General features: G+C 35.3%; 1 protein-coding gene and 1 long non-coding RNA gene across 2 annotated transcripts in view; one reads left to right on the top strand and one right to left on the bottom strand.

Annotated features, from left to right (window-relative positions):
• CDS1 (CDP-diacylglycerol synthase 1) overlaps positions 1-22,508 on the bottom strand; it is an 86,313-nt gene that overhangs the window by 28,199 nt on the left and 35,606 nt on the right. The window contains exons 6-10 of the mRNA XM_029943760.1: positions 10,074-10,132; positions 8,339-8,421; positions 6,945-7,032; positions 4,474-4,542; positions 1,435-1,587 (exon numbers count right to left, since the gene is read on the bottom strand). Of these exons, the coding sequence (XP_029799620.1) occupies positions 1,435-1,587; positions 4,474-4,542; positions 6,945-7,032; positions 8,339-8,421; positions 10,074-10,132 (452 nt within the window). The remainder of the gene's footprint in view (positions 1-1,434; positions 1,588-4,473; positions 4,543-6,944; positions 7,033-8,338; positions 8,422-10,073; positions 10,133-22,508) is intronic.
• The window catches only part of LOC115295669, a 53,346-nt gene that overhangs the window by 27,905 nt on the left and 2,933 nt on the right, over positions 1-22,508 (top strand). Inside the window, exon 9 of the long non-coding RNA XR_003910524.1 lies at positions 16,499-16,605. This is a non-coding gene — a long non-coding RNA (uncharacterized LOC115295669). The remainder of the gene's footprint in view (positions 1-16,498; positions 16,606-22,508) is intronic.

Raw genomic sequence — 22,508 nt, forward strand, 5'->3', positions numbered from 1 at the left:
AAAATTGTATTTGAGCATGCCACCTAAACTAAGGGCTACGAAAAAATACTAAGTCAAAAACCATTTGCCACATTTTTGTTAGCTTCACAAACTTTCAGGATCATGGGAGAAAAATCGTTGTAAGCTCTTATCACCATCCTCTACTCACCCAACACTCTCCATTCCCTGTAAGCACGCTGGCAGCACTTGGCACACTAAAATCTTGCAGTTGATAGGATACTCTAGTTCATCTAGAAATTTCTACAACACTTGAGCTGTAGGCTTACTAAGAATCAGCTGAGTTGATTTCTGAATTTGTTTCCTACCAGTAGAACTTTGTAATTATATATTTTAATTTTGTACTGTATTTCATTTTATTTTTTATGAAAAAATATGGGGAAATTTGGTCTTTGCCTTTAAGTTGGTTTCAAAAAGATCACCAAATTGAGCATCAGCAATACAGTTATAAAAGATTCAGGGAAGAGAGAACAAAAATTGAGAAGAATTCTGCAATCTAATTATTTTGCCAATGCTTAGTTCTTGCTCCACTTTAAATAAACTGAAACTACAAGTTGTAGACAGTGCAAAAATATGTGTGGTTTAAGAAAGATCCTTCACAACACCAATCTCTGGATCTGTTCTCAAAGGAAAGGCCTTGCCCCTAAGCAAAGACTGGTCATGTCAAAAAGTTTTGCAGCAGATAACAGATGGCTTAGACATTGAAAACAGTTTTTGGAATCCATGCATTGTGCACTCAAGGAGCGAAATAATTTGTTGGTTAAGCTGCTCATAAAAAATTATGGATTTTAGTTAAAAATATTTCAGATATACACACTTACACATTGCACACCCAGCTGTTTGACTCCCACTTCAACCAACCAACTGCCAGTCCTGATGGCGCAGACCACCCGGGCTCTACCGGACAGCCTGTCAACAGCCTTCAGTGAGACCTCAGCATTGCCTGCAAATGGCTACAGTGTGCTTTTGGAAGGGAAACTGATTTCACAGAAGCAGAAGCTTTCTGTACTAATACAGGTCCCCTAAAAGTCAAGGGATCTTTGAGCTGTTGTATTTTAATTATCCTTTAAATTGAATCAATTCATACCAGTTACAAGTGAGGCTCTCTGTAACCCATTTGATTTTGTAGAAATCTAAGAAATACTGAAAAATGTTTTCAAAACAAATGTAAGATAAATTGCCATCAGGAATCATTCAAACTATCAAGTAAATTCCTAACAGACAACTGGTTTGTGATCGTAATATTCATCTTATGTTCGAGAATAGGAAGTCGCAAGGGGACAGGAAATATTATTGATGCTAAGTAGACAGTGATACCACTTCTGTATCATAGAATTTAAAATTATGTAAAAATTGATTTCTTGTAAAAAGTCTAGTCCTATTTTTAAATGAACCTTAAACTTTGGGATGCAGGATCCTTAACTATGTTTATCTTACCTGTCTCAACACTGCCTTTAGAAAGGGAGGAAGTGAATAACTCTGAAGCTGGAAAAGTTCTGAGGGCTCACATTCTGTAACGAAGGAGTTTACATCACTTCGGTACTCCACTGGGCAGACGAAGTACTGGTATTTGGATAACATGTAGGCGGCCTGAATAACAAGACTCCATGAAACATTGAATGAAAAAAAATCTATCTATAATACTTCTTATCTATCATAATATGTCAGAAAGACCAGACACAGAATGTCAACACTTCTGTACATTCACATTTTGCTAAGTATCTTCAAAGTTGGATGGTCATAAATGACCCAATAAAGACTCTGAAAAGCCGTTAGAAAACAAATGGTTTCGCGAGTGCCTGAGTAGCTCGGCTGAGCATCAGACTCAGGTCACCGGGCCAGAACCCCACACTGGGCTCTGTGCTGAGCCTGGAGCCCTGCTTCAGATTCTCTCTTTTCTTCCGCCCCTCTCCCCAGCTCTCGTGCTCTCTAGAAAAAAAAAACTTTTAAAAGAAGGAAGGAAGGGAGGGAGGAGGAAACAAAAAGGTTTTGGAAATCAGTGAGATTATAATCTTTGTATGACCACAACAAAAAAAAGGAAGGGGAAAGAGAGGAAAAGAAAACGAGTATGAACGTATAGACAAGCATTACAGCAAGGGTTTACTTTCTTAAAGTACACATAATGAATGTTAGCAGAGGCTAACAATTATAAAGGAATGAAAGAGTACAGGACTAAAGTTTGTTGCATAAAGGTTACATTAATTTCAACAATTAATAAATAACTGGTGATTCAAAATTACAAATAATACAAGTGAAAAACACCACTGTTTTTAACCAACCCAGGAAACTATTACTAAAGGATTCTTTCTCTAGCCATATCACTACAATTTTTAAAACAAGCTGTCCACAGCCATAGGAGAAGATACATAAAACAAAGCATTTCATTATAAATTTAAATAACTAGACAACAGTTACCCTCTTATTTTACAGCCATTTGCCCCATTGTATTGCTCAAGAATGGTTAACAAATGTACAAATATGACAATAGGAATGGATTTAATCTGATCATGCTTCCAAACAACCAGTTTACTCAAAATCACTTATCAAAAAATATATATATAATACAATGGAGTATTACTCGGCAATCAAAAAGAATGAGATCTTGCCATTTGCAACTACGTGGATGGAACTAGAGGGTATCATGCTAAGATAATTAGAGAAAGACAAATACATGACTTCACTCATCTGAGGACTTTATGATACAAAACAGATGAACATAAGGAAGCAAAAATAATATAAAAACAGGGACGGGAACAAAATACAAGAGACTCTTAAATACAGAGAACACACAGAGGGTTGCTGGAAGAGTTGTGGAGGGGGATGGGCTAGATGGGTGAGGGGCATTAAGGAATCTACTCCTGAAATCACTGTTGCACTATATGCTAACTAACATGGATGTAAATTAAAAAAATAGTTTCCTTCCTTGTTATTTGGTTATGCATTCTATTCTTATAGGGTAGCTCTTTATTTTCTTCTAATGATATGGCTATTCTTATAGTATTTCTAAATTAGTCTTTAATAATACTAATACCACATTCTTTTAGTATTATTTGACTTAATATTCTAATTATCTCTGCTTTGTGACATAAAAACATTGGACAAGCCTGGATCTCTTTTCATTGTCCTCTTTATCAATTATTATTTCATCAATATTCTACCACATAAACATAAGAATAATTTTATTCAATTCTATTGCCACGTTCACTGGGAATGAACTAAACTTATATATTAAATAGGGCAATTATGATGGTATTCCCATCCAGGAACCTGGGACATTTCCACTTATTTATATATTTGCTCCCTCTCAAAGCTCCACATGGTTACCAGTTATTCTATATCTCGCTATAGAACATATTCTAGAACTACCTAGACTCTTTAAAAGTTAAACTTTCTAACAGTCATTTTTTTACATAATTCTATGCAGCCATTTTGCTGTAGCTTTATTAATTCTCACAAGACCTCCTTTTAATACAAACCTAAATTCCATAATTGTACACTAATTTTTAAAACATTACCAATAACTACTATGCATGGCTAAAAGTAAATGTCAATTATTTTTAACAAACTTCTCTTGCAAGTAGGGTTCACAGCCATAAACACCCACTAAATCAATTAGCCAGCGTGCATTAAGGAGACAGAGTTTTTCAACATCATTTGCATTCTCTGCTTTACTCAAGGCCACCACTCGTCCCAGCACCTGTATCCCCCATAAGGCAGGAAGGACAGCTGTTGGAAGCCACCAAACACAACAGCACAGCAGCCAGTATCAAGTCTAACTGGGGAGTTTGCTGACTTGGGATAGGGCTGGGACACAGATTTCATATAAGCAACCCAGGGAATTCTTTTTTTTTTTTTAAGATGTATGTATGGATGCATTTACTTAAAGGTTTTTTTAATGTTTATTTTTGAGAAAGAGAGAGAGAACCAGAGTGTGAGAGAGGTAGGGGTAGGAACAGAGGAAGACAGAGATTCAGAAGCAGGATCAAGGCTCTGAGCTGTCAGCAAAGAGCCCGACACATGGCTTGAACTTATGAACTGCAAGATTATGACCCGAGCTGAAGTTGGATGCTTAACCAACCAAGCCACCCAGGTGCCCCTATTTATTTATTTATTTATTTAAGAGGGAGGATGTGAGTAGAGGGGGAGCGAGAGAATCTTTAGCAGGCTCTACATACAATAGGGGAGAATAGGGAGGCCTGATGCAGGGCAGATCTCAAAACCCTGAGATCATGACCTGAGCTGAAATCAAGAGTCGGACACTGAACCAATGGAGTTCCTCAGGCACCCCTCTCCCCAGGTAATTCTGATACGAGGCCATAAGAAGAACTACTGGGATACAGAATTGGTTTTATTTAATGGGTTTCAATAAATAGGTTATTAGCATTTTGTGGTTCAATTTTTTAGGCTTAAAATAGATTGATAAATTGTCATCATTTTTCAAAATATAAATAAAATAAACATCTTAGTAGAACTCACAATGAATCCAAACACGACGGTGGAAAAGAAACCGCCAATGAATCCTTCCCAAGTCTTTTTAGGAGACAACTAAAAAAGGCCAAATAAAATTAAAAAGTTACTACACTCACAAAACACACAAACACATATGCAAACTCTTTTCAATGAATTCCCACAATACCTCATACATCTCTCCTTACTTTTTTCTTGATGGAATGCTTTGCAAACCTTTTTCCTTCATTCCATGACCCTGATTTATATTGTAAAGTATAACTTTCTCTAGTAATATCTAATACATTTTAGACACACTGTGACATACATTTGATATACTGTGAATATAACCTCAATTTATTTTTTCTTTCCCAAAGAACTATGAGCTCTGTATTGAAATCATCATCCCATGACTTTTATGCTTAAATAAACCCCCACAATAGGGTGGTTCTTGCAATAAGGATGAGCTATATTCATTCCAACTACATATGGTCTGTATTGACCTACTACTGACAAAAACCGGAATGAGTGTAACAAAACACGGACATTGCTGCACATGAGATTTTCATATATTCTCTAAAATGCCATGCATTCAACAGACCACTTTCTGAAATGGCAAAACACTCCAGATACAGTATTTGCTCCACAAGTATTCACATGTCCTTCTCCCATGGGTCACAATCTATGTCTGTCTCCATGAAGAAAAGAACATGTTGTGCTTCTAATAATAGATACTGTTTCAGACTCCAGCTGTTGTTTCTCAGTCAATGGGGTATTCAGGCAGAGAAATCTGGAGGAAAGTTTGGAAATCAGTGATGCAGGGGCAGGAGGAAAAGATTTGGGAGTGGACAGCTCTAACTGCCCCGTACAATAAGGACTTGTATATGGGGATTTGGTCATCAGGAGATCACTGTTGATCTCTGTGATGACCCTTTCAGTGGATGGGTGGGGACAGAAGCCAAATATCAGAGAGAAGTTTTTGCAGACCGAAACAGGTGACAGGCTAATCTACATGATCTCTTTATAGATCTCTTGTCCTAATGATGTTCATAAAACCCAAAGCCAAAGTGTTGATAGGTATCTTGACAAATCTGATAACATTTCTGCCACAGAGAGTGACAGACACCATTTCCTAGGATAATTCAGTATTGTTGTCATCAAGTAGGAGTTGACTCAAGTTCAAAAGTGCCTGCTGATTATTTTAAAGATAACTTCTCAAATTAAATTGATCTATCAAATTGATTTAGAGATGAATTTGCTTAACTACACAAGGGTATATTATACAACTAATTCAACCTGGTAAATTCACTAGAAATCTATGTTCAAAATCAAACAGTAATATTCTTCTACAACCATAACAGCCTCTCTGAAGGCTTCCTAAGCCAAAAACTTATCTGGTTACAGAAGTCTTAAATACTGAATCACTTGCTTTGATGCTGCAGCAGCTTTAGAAACTTTTTAAAAATATACCTTGCTTGCCAGGATCCCTACAGCTCAGCCTGATGCTGTATGCTGCTGGACTCCTCTGGGGCGGGGGGCGGATTTATGGAAGATTTTTTTAAAGGACAGGCAAGTCTATGTGTTCCTCCGGGAACACAAGCTACTCTTGTATCATTCTTAACAAACAGATTTTGTATCTGCACAATTGTCTCAGTTCCTCCAAACTGCCTTCATCTAGTAACATCAGAACAGCCAACCAACATATTTGTCAGGAATATTATTGAAGACTGCCCAATATCTGAACGGAGTGAACCCTATCTAAAGCCCCAACATGAAAAGTTTGGTTAAAGGTAATCAGTTCTAGTAAAAGGTCTATTTTTCTATGAGGAATCAGTTTGTTTCTTTCTTCCCCCAAATGAGAACTATATAACTCAATTCCTTTCTTTCTTTCTCTCCACTGACTATAAACAGAACCAAATCTAAGGCAAAACAACATGGTCTTTTCATGTGTACTTTGCATTATCTTAACCTTTCCTTACTATGTGCATTATTAGTATTTTATTGTAGGGCCTCAAATTTTTTTGAAATGAGATTGGTGTAAAAAGTCTTACAAATGGACAGGAGTATGTGAAGGTCATTAAGTGTAAACATTTTTAAAAGAACTTGGTAAAGGAGGTGATGGAGGAGATGGCTTGAGGAGAGAGCAGAGTCTAGGAAAGGCTTGTTTGCTGGGCTCTGGAGAATGGGGAAAGAACCACTGTGCTATCGTTAACTGAGAGAGACCAGCCAGAAAGATGAACTGAGCCTTCTTCACAAGGCAGAGGATAAGTGACAGAGCCAGGTCCTTACTGAGGTGCTAACAGCATAGCTGACGAAAAATCAAATGGGATCACTGGGAACATGGCTCACTGCCTCTACACTATGGCTGTTAATCACAGCTAAGGAAAATCAAAGCACCTCAGAAATAAAAACGTGCAACAGCACCAAACTGTTGGAAATCTTCTCCAGTGGCTAATCTTTAAAGTTATGGTAATGGCTTGCTTGTGATGTTGTTCCATTACCTTAATTAATGGAGTCCTCCCAAAAAAAAATCCAAAAAGGTAAGCAGTTATGTCATTGCAAATAACACTTGATATTGGAACAAGGAACCTTAAACAAAATCAGAAAAAAGTCCATATGATTAAGTGGCAAACATTTAAACAAGTGATGAATCATACTGAACCAATGCAATAGCCCTTTGGATCACACTCCAGCCTCATCCAGAACATAACACTTGCCAAAACATTAGTACAAACAATTAATATCAAGTAAATTTGTCCATTAAGCAATTCAGCAGAGCAAGATCTATAAATAAACTAACATACCAGAAGAGTGTTGCTAAGAAAAATATTAAATAATCAATTTCATTTTAATATTAAGCAATCCATTTCTATAGCTATGGACTTACAAATTTTAGTTTTATGAGGAACAAGTTAAATAGAACAAAGAATTAAAAAAGCAGTCTTTCAAAATGGAAACAAGTCATCTGTTTAGACACAGTATAATCTTCAGAAGTGTATATCAAGCTCTTAATAAAAATTCTTTTTTAGAAATAATGATCCATTTTAATTCTACCTGAGCCTATAGCTAAGGGTAGGGTTTACATTAAGCCCTAGTAATTGTACAGAACCTATTAATTTCAATAACTGCTCCCCATCAATTAAAAGATAGATATGGAAGACAGATATCGAAGACAATCTTAAAATGATTCTATTTATACACACACCTCAGTATAAACAAATCAAAACACAGAGCTGTGAAGGGTTTTATCTTCACATCAAACCTATCAACTGTAAAAGATTTTAATTAATGCATTTAAAAAGAATGTGGGGAATGTGCGTCAGATTTCTTAAAGCGTAAGTTTTTCTGCACTCTAATTTTTAACTAATAACTTTCATAATTTTAAACAAACAAAAATGCTTTCTGAATCTGCAAGGCACTGCTACATAGCAAGTAATTCCATCTGAAATCTGGACACCACTCCTGTATAAAGGCAGAGTAAAACCTACCCAACTTTCACCCAGAGAAAATACACTGCCAGTACGCTGCTGACAAGTGAACTTTCATGTGCTTTTGCATTCCACAAAAATAATATACTCTTTTTAAAGGCTATGTGTGCTTTGTAAAAAGCCGCATTAAGGTGTATTAACACCCAAAAATGTAATTAATTGTGGGAGCTTTTATGAGGACTTCCTGCATTTTATTTGGAACTCGAATACAAAGGGTTTTCAAGTTGTTAACAAAGCATTTGTCTTCAGGTGTCGAAAGGTAAGCAAAACTCAGGAAGATATTTTAATGAAATAAAGCAACAACACAGAGTACATTTTAGTAGAAATCTGCAAGACACTGTCCAATGTGAAAGACCTTTAAAAAGGCTAGGACATAAATACAAAGCAACGTAATACAGTCCCCTTACCATATCATGCCTTCAAACAGATTTTGGATGACAAGATGTGACTGAGTGACTGTTATCAGTAAAGTGACATGAGTCCATGCGAACTGTTAATAGCCCAACAACACAACAATTAGTGAGCACAACGCATCAGTGCAGCACTGGAGCAACAGCGATTTTGAAACACAAATTTCTAGCATGACTTTCAGTCAAATTTTGTAAGATAGAGTCCTACAAAATAAATGCTGTTAGTAAATTATATTCATCTTGGTGCCTACTGGAACCTTAAAACCATGAAGACACTTAACAAAGTAATCTTAATTTATACACAAATGGAATGCTAACAATACTGAGATACACCACTAAATTTAAAGACATATACAAAATATATGATAATCTTGAATCATTAGATCAAAATAATGAAAAAGTTAGGATGGTTGTTACAGAATTTAGAAACATTTTACTCTGCATTCTGCAGTTATTAAAAATGCTAAAAGCTGTTTTTCTTTCAGAGTTCATTATGGTAACTTTTTTGCATAAAGAGTTATTTCTGACTTCAAATAATTCAAACCAGCAGGGACCAATTACCCTTTTCATTCTTGAAAGCTGATCTTCACAGCACTTTTCAATGACAGTATTCAATTTCAGATTTTCAAAGACTTGTGTATTTCATCAAGTCCATCTAGCCTGAGAGATGTCACTTTTAGTAATTTTTAGCATCATCAATATGAAGAGAATATGAATGAAAAAGACTGTTTCTAGATGTCTCATAATTTTGATTAGAATTTATAAAATGTTCATAATTCTTAAGATTTTAATTTATTCATAATAAACCTATTTCCCATTTTGGCAAATAATATATAAGTTGTTTTGTTTAGTTTTTTTAATAAGTATAAAAGATCCACTTCTCTTTTATCCTGGTTGCTTCAAAATCTATATTTAATTTTTTCCAATAGGCACCATTTATATTTTCATAGGACATTCTATTATTTCTATCTAGTCTTGATGATTTCTAGATTTTCATGGAGAATTTTAATCTCCTCTTAGGATCCCCAGAAATTAGAAATGTAAGAAATACTAGTTTCCCAGTAATGATGTTCAACAGAATGTCTTAATGGAGAAAAGCAAAGCATAAAGAATAGGAAATAAATCCAAATCCTAAATAAGCTTTACTAATACATAAATTCACATATTTAAATAATATATTTTGCATTTTACAATCATAATTAGCCAGCTTTTAAGAAAATAAGAAATGTTCATCATACACAGTGATAAATTTCATTAAATACTGAACATAGTTCAATGGTACAGTGTGAAAAACACCCTAGGGCAAAATAATTATGCCATCAGCTGTGACTAACCACAACTACCAAGAAAAAATAATTTCTGTTCTCTTTATGCTCAGGCTAAGAACAAATAAACACAGCTACTTTCTATAGAAAAACATGGTGTATGTTTTCCAGGCTTACTAACTGTTCAGGAGACTGTGAACATGCTTCAAATACTTGATTTTAATTTTATAGCCTTTGAAAATATTCAAAGAAAGAGTTTTTGGAAGTTTTAAAAAGTTAAAATGTTTAAATCTTCAAAAATTTTACAACTTAAACTTTTTGTGTTTAATAGTTAACCAAAACTGAAATGCCCCCTCATATTAGGCAAAACACCAACTAGCAGATTAGATTTTCTCACTACAGAAAAGAAATTAAAGGTAAGTGTCTTTATTATATACAGTGACCACAGAATAATAGTTAATACAGACCATATAAAACTGCAGACGATAATGTTTCTTCACCAAGCTCAGCACAAACATGCAGAAACCTGTTCAAGAACAAAACACATGCGCTTGTGCAATTTGTTACAAAATGTTAAGATTCACTGAGCTCAAATAAGCCAACTTTCTGAACCACTTCTAGGTATACTTCAGCACTTTCTCATAGGTCACCTTTCCTACTCATAATATGCATTTTAAAATTTTATTTATTTATTTAATTTATAGGTGGGCTCCACGCCCAGTTTGGAGATCAATGTGGGGCTTGAAGTGAATGAAGACCCTGAGCTCAAGACCTGAGCTGAGGTCAGGAGTCAGACACTTAACCGACTGAGCCACTCAGGTGCCCCTTATAATAAGCATTTAAAATAAAAGTTTCTTGAGTGAAATTATCTTATATTCTCCAAAATGCCTAATATATTCCATGGCATAAATTCAATAAACATCCCTTGCATTAAGTGAATTAGTCTCTTGCAAATAGGTGGTCATGAAAAAACAGATCTTGAATTTCAGCTTAATAAAAGTTATTTGCGAAGAGAGAAACAAAGTTACCTACAAGGAAACCTATAAGGCTATTAGCTGATTTTTGAGCAGGAACTTGGCAGGTCAGAAGGGAGTGGCATGATATATTCAAAGTGCTGAAAGGAAGAAACCTACAACCAAGAACACTCTATCTGGCAAGGATATCATTTAAATTAAAGAAAAGATAAAGATTTTCCCAAACAAGATAAAACAGTCTTACAGGAAATATTAAAGTGGCCTCCTTAAGTAGGAGAGAAATGGCCATAAGTAGATATAAGAAAATTATGAATAAAAAGATATAAAACATGATCACATATACATAAAACATGGAAGGGGGAGTGAAAAAAAGGGGGGAAAGGAAGAGAAAAGGTGTTTGTTTCCTTTTCTGTTTTTTTAAATAATGTGTTTGAATCATTAAATTAATGCAGACTGCTGTTTAATTAGGATGTTATATATGAGTCTCATAATAACCACAAACCTAAGAACTGTAATAGATACACAAAAAATAAAAAGAAAGCCAAACATAAGACTACTGAAATTCATTAATAACAAAGGAGAACAAGAAGGAATAGAGAAGAATTACAAAAACAGCCAGAAAACAAATAAAATGGCAATATCTATCAACAATTACTTTAAATGTAAATGGCCTAAATGCTCCAATCAAAAGATATAGGATGGTAGATTCTACAGAGAAAACAGGACCCGTCTATGTGCTGCTTACAAGAGAACTCACCTCAGATCTAAAGGTACATATGGGGGAGGCACCTAGGTGGCTCAGTCATTAAAGCATCTGACTCTTGATGTGGGCTCAGGTCATGATCTCATGGTTTGTAGGATCAAGACCTACAAACTCTGTGCTGACAGTGCAGAGCCTGCTTGGGACTCTCTCTCTCCCTCTCTGTCTGCTTCTCCCCTACTCATTCTCTTTCAAAGTAAATAAACATAAAAAATAAAGACACATACAGACTGAAAGTGAAGGGATGGGAAAACATCTACCATGCAAATATAAGCTGGGGGAAAAAGCCAGCATAGCAATACTTATATCAAACAAAGTAGATTTTAAAACAAAGAATGTACTAAGAGACAAAGAAGGGCATTACATAATGATAAAGGGGTAAATCCAACATGAGGATAGAACAATTATAAATATCTATATACCTAATATTGGAGCACCTAAAGCAAATATTAATGGACATAGGGAGAAATTTATGGTAATTCAATAATATTAGAAGACTTTAACACACCACTTACATCAATGGATAGATCATCCAGGCAGAAAATCAACAAAGGAAACTGTCTTTGAATGACACATGGGACCATATAAAAGATACATACAGAACATTCCATCTAAAAACAACAGAATACACATTCTTTTTAAGTACACTTGGAATCTCTCCCAAATAGATCACATATTAGGCCACAAAACAAACCTCAATAAGTTTAAGGAGATTAAAACCATTTTACCTTTTCCAATCACAATGGTATGAAACTAGAAGTAAATCATAAGGAAAAAAATGGAAACAACAAAAACATATAGAGGAGGCTAAGCAATATGATCCTAACAACTAATGTACCAAAGGAAATCAAAGAAGAAATCTTAAAAAATACATGGAGACAAATGAAAATGAAAACACAATGATCCAAAATGTTTGGAACATAGTGAAAGTAGTTCTAAGAGGAAAATACATAATTACAAGTGGTACCTCAAGAAAGAAGAGCTCAAATAAATAACCTAATCTTACACCAAAAGGAACTAGAAGAACAAGCAATGCACAAGGTGAATAGAAAAAAAAATAATAAAGAGCAGAGTAAAAATAAATGACATAGAGACTAAATTCTACAGTAGGAAAAAAAAGCGAGTGAAATCAAGAGCTGGTACTTTGAAAATACAAACAAAATTGATAGACACATGCTTAGCCAGACTCATAAAAAAAAAAAAAAAAAAGACCCAAAGAAATAAAATCAGAAATGAGGAGTAACAACTAAAACTAGAGAAATACAAAAGATTATAAAACAATACTATGAAAAATTATATGCCAACAAATAAGACAATCTAGAAGAAATGGATAGATGAAATGGGTAAATTTCTAGAAGTACACAATCTTCTAAAACTAAACAGGAAAAATAGAAAATCTAAAGAAACTAATTATAAGTAAAGAAACTGAATCACTAATCAAATACTACCAAAAAAAATTAAACTTCTGGACTAGACAGATTCACAGACATTCAGAAAACAGTTAATTCCTATTCTCCTCTATTCCAAAAAATAGAAGAAAAAAATGTCCAAATATATTCTACAAAGCCAGCATTACTCTGACATCAAAATCAAAGACACCACAAAAAAACAAAAACTACAGGTGAATATTCTTGAACACTGATGCAAAAACTTCAATAAAATATTAGCAAACCACATACAATAATACATTATAAAGATTCACCAGGGTCAAGGGGGATTTATTACAGAAATGCAAAGATGGCTCAATATTTACAAATCAACCAAAGTATTACATCACCATCAATAAAAGAATAAAAATCACATGATCATCTCAATAGTTGCAAAGCATCTGTCAAAACCCAACATCCATTAATGATAAAGTCTCACCAAAGTAGAGTTAGCGTATGTATGTGTACACACACACACACACACACACACACACACACACGCACACACATCCTCGACAGCTAAAATGGTGAAAAACTGTGAGCTTTTTCTTTAAGATCATGAACAAGACAAAGATTTTGTCCACATTCTCCACTTTTATTCAACAGAGTACTGGAAGTCCAAGCCACAGCAATCAGACAAGAAAAAGAAAGAAGAGGCATCCATATTGGTAAAGAAGTTAAATGGATGAGGACATGATACTATATATAGAAGATTCTGAAGACCCTACCAAAATAGTACTAGAAGTAATAAATGAATTCAGTAAAGTTACAGGATATGAAATTAATGCCTAGAAATCAGTAGTTTCTATCAACAAATAATGAAATAGCAGCAGAATGAGAAATTAAGGAAACAAGACCATTTACAACTGCACCAGAAAGAATAAAATACCTAGGAATAAACTTAATCAAAGAGGTGAAAGACTTGTACTCTGAAAATTATAGAACACTGATGAAAATAATTGAAGATGACACAATTAGAAAGATATTCTATGTTCATGGATCATAATAATTCATATTGTTAAAATGTCCATATTACCCAAATCAATCTACAGATTCAATTCAAATTCCTAACAAAATACCAAGCATTTTTCACAGAACTCGAACAAATACTACTAAAATTTGTATGGAACCTCAAAAGACCCCATATAGCCAAAGCAATCTTGAGGGGGAAAAAAAGGCTGGAGGTGTCACACTCCCAAGTTTCAGGATACACTATGCAAAGCTGCAGTAATCAAAACAGTATAGTACTGACACAAAAACAGACACATGGATCAAGGGAACAGAAAGGGACACCAGAAATAAATTCCTGATTATATGGTCAATTAATCTATGACAAATGAGGCAAACATAAAATGGGAAAAAGATAGTTTCTTCAATAAATAGCACTGGAAAAAATGGACATGCGAACATGCAAAATAAACTAGACCACTTCTTAACCCCACAGACAAAAATAAACTCAAAATGGATTTAAGACCTAAATGTGAGAGGTGAAACCATAAAAATCCTAAAAGTGAGCACAGGTAGTAATTTCTCTGACATCAGCCACAGGAACATTTTTCTAGATACATCTCCTAAGGCAAGGGAAACAAAAGCAAAAATAAACCACTGGGACTACCAGATAAAAAGCTTTTGTACAGCAAAGAAAACCATCAACAATATAAAAGGAGACCTACTGAATGGGAGAAGTTATATTTGCAAATGATTTATCCAGTAATGCATTAATGTCCAAAATAAATAAAGAACTTCTACAACTCAACACCAAAAAACAAAACAAAACCCAAACCAATTAAAAAATGGGCAGAGGACCTGAATAGACATTTTTCCAAAGAAGACATATAGACACAGTAAGCAGACACACTGAAAAAAATGCTCAACATCACTAATAATCAGGGAAATGCAAATTGAAAACACAATGAGATACCACCTCATACCCATTAGAATGGCTCAAATTATAATAAAAGGAAATAACAAGCACTGGCAAGGATATGGAGTAAAAGAAACCCTCATATACTGTTGATGGGAATATAAACTGTTACAGCCACTGTGGAAAACAGTATGAAGGTTCCTCAAAAAATTAAAAATAGGAATACCACATGAATCAATAATTCCACTAATGGGTATTTACCCAAAGAAAACAAAGACACAAATTTGAAAAGATACATGCAACCTATGTTTATGGCAGCATTATTTACAATAGCCAAGATATGAAAAGAACCTAAGTGTCCATCAATAGATTAGGAAGATGTGGTAATATGGTGTTACACACACACACACACACACACACACACACACACACACACGTGCACAATGGAATATTACTCAGCCATAAAAAAGGATGAGATCTTGCCACTGCAACAACATGGATAGACCTAGAGTATTATGGTAAGTAAAATAAGTCAGACTGAGGAAGACAAATGCCATATAATTTTATGCATATGTGGAATCTAACAACAATAAATGAATAAATAAGCAAAACCCCACCAGAATCAGACCTATAAGTGCAGAAAATAAATGGACAGTTGATAGAAAGGAGGTGGTAGGAGAATGGGCAAAATGGGTGAAGGGAAATAGGAGGTACAGGCTTCCACTTATGGCATGAGTAAGTCACAGGAATAAAAGGCACAGCATAAGAAATATAGTCAATGATATTGTAATAGCATTGATTGGTGACAGATGGTAGCTACACTTGTGAGCATAGCATAGGGTATAAACTTGTCAAATCCCTTTGTTGTACACCTGAAACTAATGGAATATTGTGTCAACTGTACTAAAAAACACAAAGTATCATGAAAAAAACTTACTTGCTATATCAATCTATCAGGTGTATGTACAGAATGTTTTAATCTCTACATAAGACAAAAATTAATACTAATTATATGGCAGCTAACATCTACTGAATACTGTGTTCCAGCCTCTCATTTAAGCATTTTCTAAGGATCAAGTCATTTAATGCTTCTAACATCCCTATGATGGTATTATTATCTTCATTTTACATATGAAGAAAAATGCACAATGGACTTAATTAACTGACTTAAAATCACAGGGCTAGGACAGTTAAACCCTAAGATCCTATGGCCTCTCAAGAGTCATGTGCTTCCATCAATCATTATCACTAAGATTCAATAAGATGACTTGAAACTTCTCAGAACCGTATTATAACTATAGTAAAAAATATTCTTGATAATTTAAAGATTTACAAACAGCAATGTGTTTTGGGTTTATGTTTATACCCCACAAATTTATTACAGTAAATTTTACTACATAAAAATTCTACCTAAGTGAAATAATCATATACGAAATAAGGGGAGGCAATGGGAAGCACTTTTTGCCTAAGATATCATAAACTTCTAAAGAGAAATATTCCTTTACAGAGACAGACATTGCAAATACATAAACTAAATTTAATTTCAGTTAAACAGCCATCCATGTGTTCTATTCTATAATATCTTTATAGTGAGTTCCCCAAGATAGAAAATGAATGGTCAGCTAATCTATCCCACAGGAAATAAACATTAGCTTTTATAGATCCAAGTTATACTTACCAAGGCAATTCTACCTACTAGAATAAGCAAGGGTGATACTACTCTGACCAAGGTAAATAATCAGCCAGCAGCTTCCTTTAGTTATTTTTTGAAGGCTAATTCCAAATGTCTATGTAAAGGAAAATGACAAAGGAAGAAAATACATACTGGCTCTCAGAACCTATCTCACCTCCTCTTTGTCACCTACAGCGTTAATGTGACTGAACTGCAAGAGAAATATGGAAACATTTTCAAATGGAAGCACAGCTGAAAGCCATATGTCACTTTCTTGAGACAAAGAAAGAAACTGGGAGCAGGTACAGAATAAAACATGAAATTCATGGCTTTGAAATCACCAGTAGCATAAAGAACCTCTTTTTTTTTTTTTTAACATTTGTTTATTTTTGAGAGAGAGAGAGAGAGAGAGAGACAGACAGACAGAGACAGAGACAGAGTGTGAGTGGGTGAGGAGCAGAGAAAGAGGGAGACCCAGAATCTGAAGCAGGCTTCAGGCTCTGAGATGTCAGCACAGAACCCGATGCAAAGCTCAAACTCACAACCGTGAGATTATGACCTGAGCACCAAAGTCGGTTACTTAACCAACGGAGCCACTCAGGCACCTCAAAAACCTCTTTAATAATTATTGCTTTTAGGTTTTTATTCTGTAACAGGTAGACTTACATTGTGGCCCAACTAATAATGCAATTTCTATGCTGTTTTATGCTATTGGTTCATGGTTAGAAGCAAATGGAAATTGGACTTGGTGTAGAGGCGAATGGGCTGAAGACCTGAGGAGAGACAAGATAGATGTCTCTGGAACCTCTACTTCTGTCCAAATGGACCCCTCTGACTCTCCCAGCACAACCTTGGGAACTTCTTAACATCATTAACTGTGAATTATCTCCTCATAAATACTGCTATCACAGTATGGTTTTCTCATTTTTAAGATCATATAACACCATTTGCCCTTAAGCATTTCTTCAAATAAAGTTACTAGCAGAATTACTCAATATTTTCCTAATGGTGATATTATCCAGGATAGTTTTGGCAACTCACTTTTACCTGGTCCAACTTCACTGTTAAACCACCAGTAACATGCAGCTTTTTAGGGTGCTTTAAAAAAAGGCTAGAATTGTCTGACTCTTAGATACATTAAGATAATAAAATGTTCTGAATTTGGGGAGGGTATAAACTATATTCCTGGAATATCTACAAAATATTATTTTTAAAGAAAAACAATCTGAAAAAGAAAGACAAATTTATTTTTTTATTCACAATCATAAAGCTCTGTGTATATTTTATGCTTAAATGTTTAAAAATACATTATATTGGGGCACCTGGGTGGCTCAGTTGGTTAAGCATCTGACTTTAACTCAGATCATGATCTCACAGTTTGTGGGTTCAAGCCCTTCATTGGGTTCTGTGCTAACAGCTCAGAGCCTGGAACCTGCTTTGGATTCTGTGCCTCCCTCTGTCTCTGCCCTACCCTGCTCGCACCCTCTCTTCCAAAAATAAATTAAAATGTTTTTAAATTTTAATAAAAAATACATTATCCTATATTTCAATAAATCTATGGAAAAAGTAACTTTGTCCATTTGGATCCATAGTTTAACTTGTTTTCCTCATTAATAAAGAGTATCTGAATAGTTATATCTCCAGTTAAAAACAGGATTTCTTGAGGTACCTGAGGAGCTCAGTCAGTTAAGCACCCAACTTCAGCTCAGGCCATGACCTCACAGTTCGTGGGTTTGAGCCCCACGTTGGGCTCTATGCTGACAGCTTGGAGCCTGCTTTTTGTTGTTGTTGTTTGTTTTTATTTTTGTTTTTAATGTTTATTTTTGAGAGAGAGCACGAGTGAGGGAGAGGCACAGAGTGAGGGACACAATCTGAAGCAGGCACCAGGCTCTGCTTGATCAGCACAGAGCCCGATGGGGGTGGCTCAAACCCATGAACCATGAGATTACGACTTGAGCCAAAGTCAGATGCTTAACCAACTGAGCCATCCAGGCACCCCTGTAATTATGTTAATTGCTATTAAAAGTCAGCATTTATGTATATTGCACTGCCCCTGATGCTGTCCATTCAAAGATGTGTACATCCTGTTGTCCAGTATATCAAAGAGTTCCAGGTATTTAGGGAGAAACAATTATCCAAAAGATTAGAGAGAAATATATTCAAAAAGAACAGAAATGAATGAGATTTCTAAAGGAAGTCAGGAGAAGGAGAAAAAAGACATATAAAAATCCAAAAAGATGAGATAGAGGGAATTTCGAAAAAATGGACAAACAAAAAATATTTATGGAACAGTGAAGATACACCAGATACAAAAAAAAAATAAATATTATTGGCACTCCCATTCAAAAAGCTCAGAATCTAAATGAAGAGACAGAAAACGTAATAAAGTTGTTTTTAAAATGTATTGTTGATTAACCAATTCAATAAATACATGTAGTCCTTAATTCAAAAAACAGACATTAAGATGGACCCAGGATTAACTACTGAACCTTAATGACTCTTTCATGTGGCCATACTTTTCAAAACATTTTAAATATCATGTTATGTGAAATCAGAAACCCACTGCATTATGTGGCCCATATTGAGACCCTAGACTATGACTGAGTTGTTTTTAAAAAGTTTTAAGTGAATCTGCATTGTAGAAATTGTCACACAAACCAACCATTATATTAGCTAGGGTAAAGGAAAGTTATCGATCATCTATATGTTGAGTTTAAGGTGTAGAACAACACTGGCATGTGCACAGATTCTAACTATCTTTAAATCAAAAACCATAAATGGGTTTTTGAGGTAGAGTCCTCTGTAAACAGTTGTTTGTGATGTCTTCCTAAATATTTCATCAACATCCTTTGAGATAATAAGGTATCTAGGATGTCTGGGGAAAAAAATTTTAATTATGCATTAATTTTGGTTATAATTTAATTTTACAAGTCTACTGATTTTCTTGAATTCAAAGTATTATGTTCAAGTCACACCTTCTCCTTAAAGGTTTTCTATAAATCAAAATACAAGCACACACATATGTAAACAAGCAAAAAAAAAACCACTAAAAATAACATGCATATCACTGGTTGGCTAACGAGAAGTTACAGTGATGATATTAATTAAGAGTCAAACATCTTAAGCTTATTCACTTATCACTATTTACATAATTACATGGTTGCTCTGGTTCCTAAAGTGCCCCAAATCCAAATCATGAAGATCTTTTTAAAAATGTATTTAAGTCTCTAGAGAAAATGTCCTATTACTTTCAGTCTCGCTAATTTTTTCTTTGCTACCAATCAAATTCATTTTACAAGAAAATTTTCTAAATGTCAGAATGACTTTCTGGGTCTTTGTCAGTGAGGCATTTTGTATGATATTAGATAAGTCATTTAGTCTCATGGGCCTTGGTGAGGGGGTCAAACCTGGAGATACTTACATTCTATTTTAATAAAATTCAGTATCAATGAAATAGCTTGGGGTGTACCTGCTGTTTAAATCTGCTAAGACCTACATCTTCCGAAGTTATCTGATCACTTGAAGAACTAACATTCTGGCAGGAATCCTTCAAATACTGTTTTACAAAAAGGATGCCAAAGATTTCCATAGCATACTTTGAGAAAAAGGTACACATAGCAGGCTTTCTATTTCCTCACTCATGTTTTAAAGTCAAATTCCACTTGCTAGACTAAGCCCAAGAATACTCTTAACTACTTCAAGAATCACCAATAAAGCCTCCAGATTTGGCAAACAAAACAGACACTGAAAATACATCTATAAGAAGCACTGGGTGTGAATGTGCATCTTCTCAGCCTCTCACCCAAAAAGAATGTATTGGGAACATAAATGCCAGGCTTTGCACTAGGCACTGGGAATTTAAAAAATAAGAGAGACACAAAGTAGGTTGTTTATGGTCTAAGAGGACCACATTTAGGCCACATGTAAAATGATAGTAGATAGAGAACACTATGCATGATTTATATTAGAAGTTTTATCATTTAACATAGCTGCTCCTAGGTTACTACAAGGCTGTATTAGGAAAAAACATTCATAAAACTGCCATAAAGTCAAGATCCTGGTGTGATATTGTACTGCAGTTTTGCAAAATATTACCATTGCTGGAAACTGGGCAAAGTGCATAAACGCTAGCTCTATCACTTGCTACAACTACATGTGTGATTCATGATTATCTCAACAAAAAGTATATTTTACACCAATAATTTAGGATACAAAAGCAATTTTTCATAGACTGTCATAAAGAGGGGGCACCTGGGTGGTTCAGTGGGTTGAGCGTTGCTTTCAGCTCTGATCATAAGGTCGCAGTTTATGATTTCGAGCCCCACATTGGGCTCTGGGCTAACTGCTCAGAGCCTAGAACCGTCTTCAGATTCTGTGTCTCCTTCCCTCTGTGCCCCTCCCCTGCTCATGCTCTCTTGCTCTCTCTCTCAAAAATAAGCAAACATTAAAAAATTAAAATAAAATAAAATAAAAATAAAAAGGAGTTTGTTTCAGGGCACCTGGGTGGCTCAGTTAGTTAAGCGTCTGGCTTTGGTTCAGGTCATGATCTCATGGGTTCGAGCCGTGTGTTGGGCTCTGTGCTGACAGCTAGCTCAGAGCCTGGAGCCTGCTTCAGATTCTGTATCTCCCTCTCTCTGACCCTCCCCTGCTCATGCTGTTTCTGTCTCTCAAAAATAAGTTAAAACCATTTTTTTTTAAAAAAAGCAGTTTGTTTCTAAGAACAGCCCACAGTTATTTTTATTTTTTAATTTATAACCAACCCTCTTAGTATTTAAATTTTTTGTTTATTTTTGAGAGAGAGAGAGAAAGAACGAGAGGGGAGGGGCAGAGAGAGAGGACAGAAGATCAGAAGCAGGCTCTGTGCAGACAGCAGAGAGCCCAATGTGCACCTCAAACTCATGAACCACGAGATCATGACCTAGGCCGAAGTTGGATTCTTAACTGAGACACCCAGGCTCCCCCACCCCTCTTAGTATTAAATAAAAACTCAGGCCCTCCTTGAATTTAGCATGAATTACAGCAGCAGTTTCCTGTCTGGTCATCCTATTAAGGTCTCCCACTACGCTACACTCTTCACTCCGCTACAGAACTAGTTATATAATCTCTTAACTTAAAGTTCTCCTTTGGATTCCTAGGGATAAAGTCCAAACCCTACCCATAATACACAGGCTTTTCAAGATGTGGCTTCTTCCCACCTTTCTAACCTTTAATGCCTGCCAGCGGCCTGGCACATGCAATCCTCTCTCATTTACAAGCATTGCATCTTTCCTCTGCCTGGAATGCTCTTTCCCACTATTCATCTGCAAATGTCTGCTTGATCCTTACTATTCATGACACCTGTCATCTCTTCTCAAAGGCCTTCTATGGTCTCCAGCAGAGTAAGTCCTCCCGACTCTTCATGCTCTTAGAAGCCCTTGTCCACATTTCAGCAATGTGTCAGGGGAGTCATGTCGCACTGGTTTCAAGACCTGGAAGACACACTATCAGCCTCCTTTCCCTTTGTACATCCTCCACACCATATGTGGCACCCAGCATTTGGAAAGCATGCACATGTTTGCTGAAAAAAGGCACTGATGACTTTCAATGAGCTTTTATGATTCCAATCTAAACTAGCAAGTGGTAAGCTATTTCTATGGCCGAAATTAGTCAGAAAAAAAGGAAGAAATATTGATTTTACTTTAGAAAAGTAGAGTAAGAAAGTTTAGCATATGAAGCAAGCAATTACTAAAAATTAGGGTATCTGTCAAGTGCAAAATAAAAGAAACAAAATAAATTACAATGTCTTTACCTAATCAATGGAGAAGTTATTCTCAAGTATTAGATATAGCAAACCACAAAGGGAAAGTAAGAAAAGGTAACAGTAGTCACCTTATTTTCTGACATTCTACCTCACATATTGCTGTACATACATCGATACAGATGTAGCTGCAGATATGAAAACACTGGAATTAGAAGAGCTGATATAAAACCATCCACAAACTGCATTAAGTGGAAGAAAACAGGTCCAGAATACTCTGCTTTCATTTATATAAGAAAATGAGGGTGGAGAGGATATAAATATATAAGCTTGAATACTTGGCAAATGTCTGCAGAAGTAGTGGCCAGCCCCTGGAGATCGTAAATAAGGCTGTGAGGCAGAAGGGAGATTACACTGAATACTGAGCCCCATGTTAGTTGTGGAGACTTCTTTAAAAAAGGAAAGACC

The sequence above is a fragment of the Suricata suricatta genome, chromosome 1 (assembly GCF_006229205.1).
Source record: "Suricata suricatta isolate VVHF042 chromosome 1, meerkat_22Aug2017_6uvM2_HiC, whole genome shotgun sequence".
NCBI lineage: Eukaryota > Metazoa > Chordata > Mammalia > Carnivora > Herpestidae > Suricata > Suricata suricatta.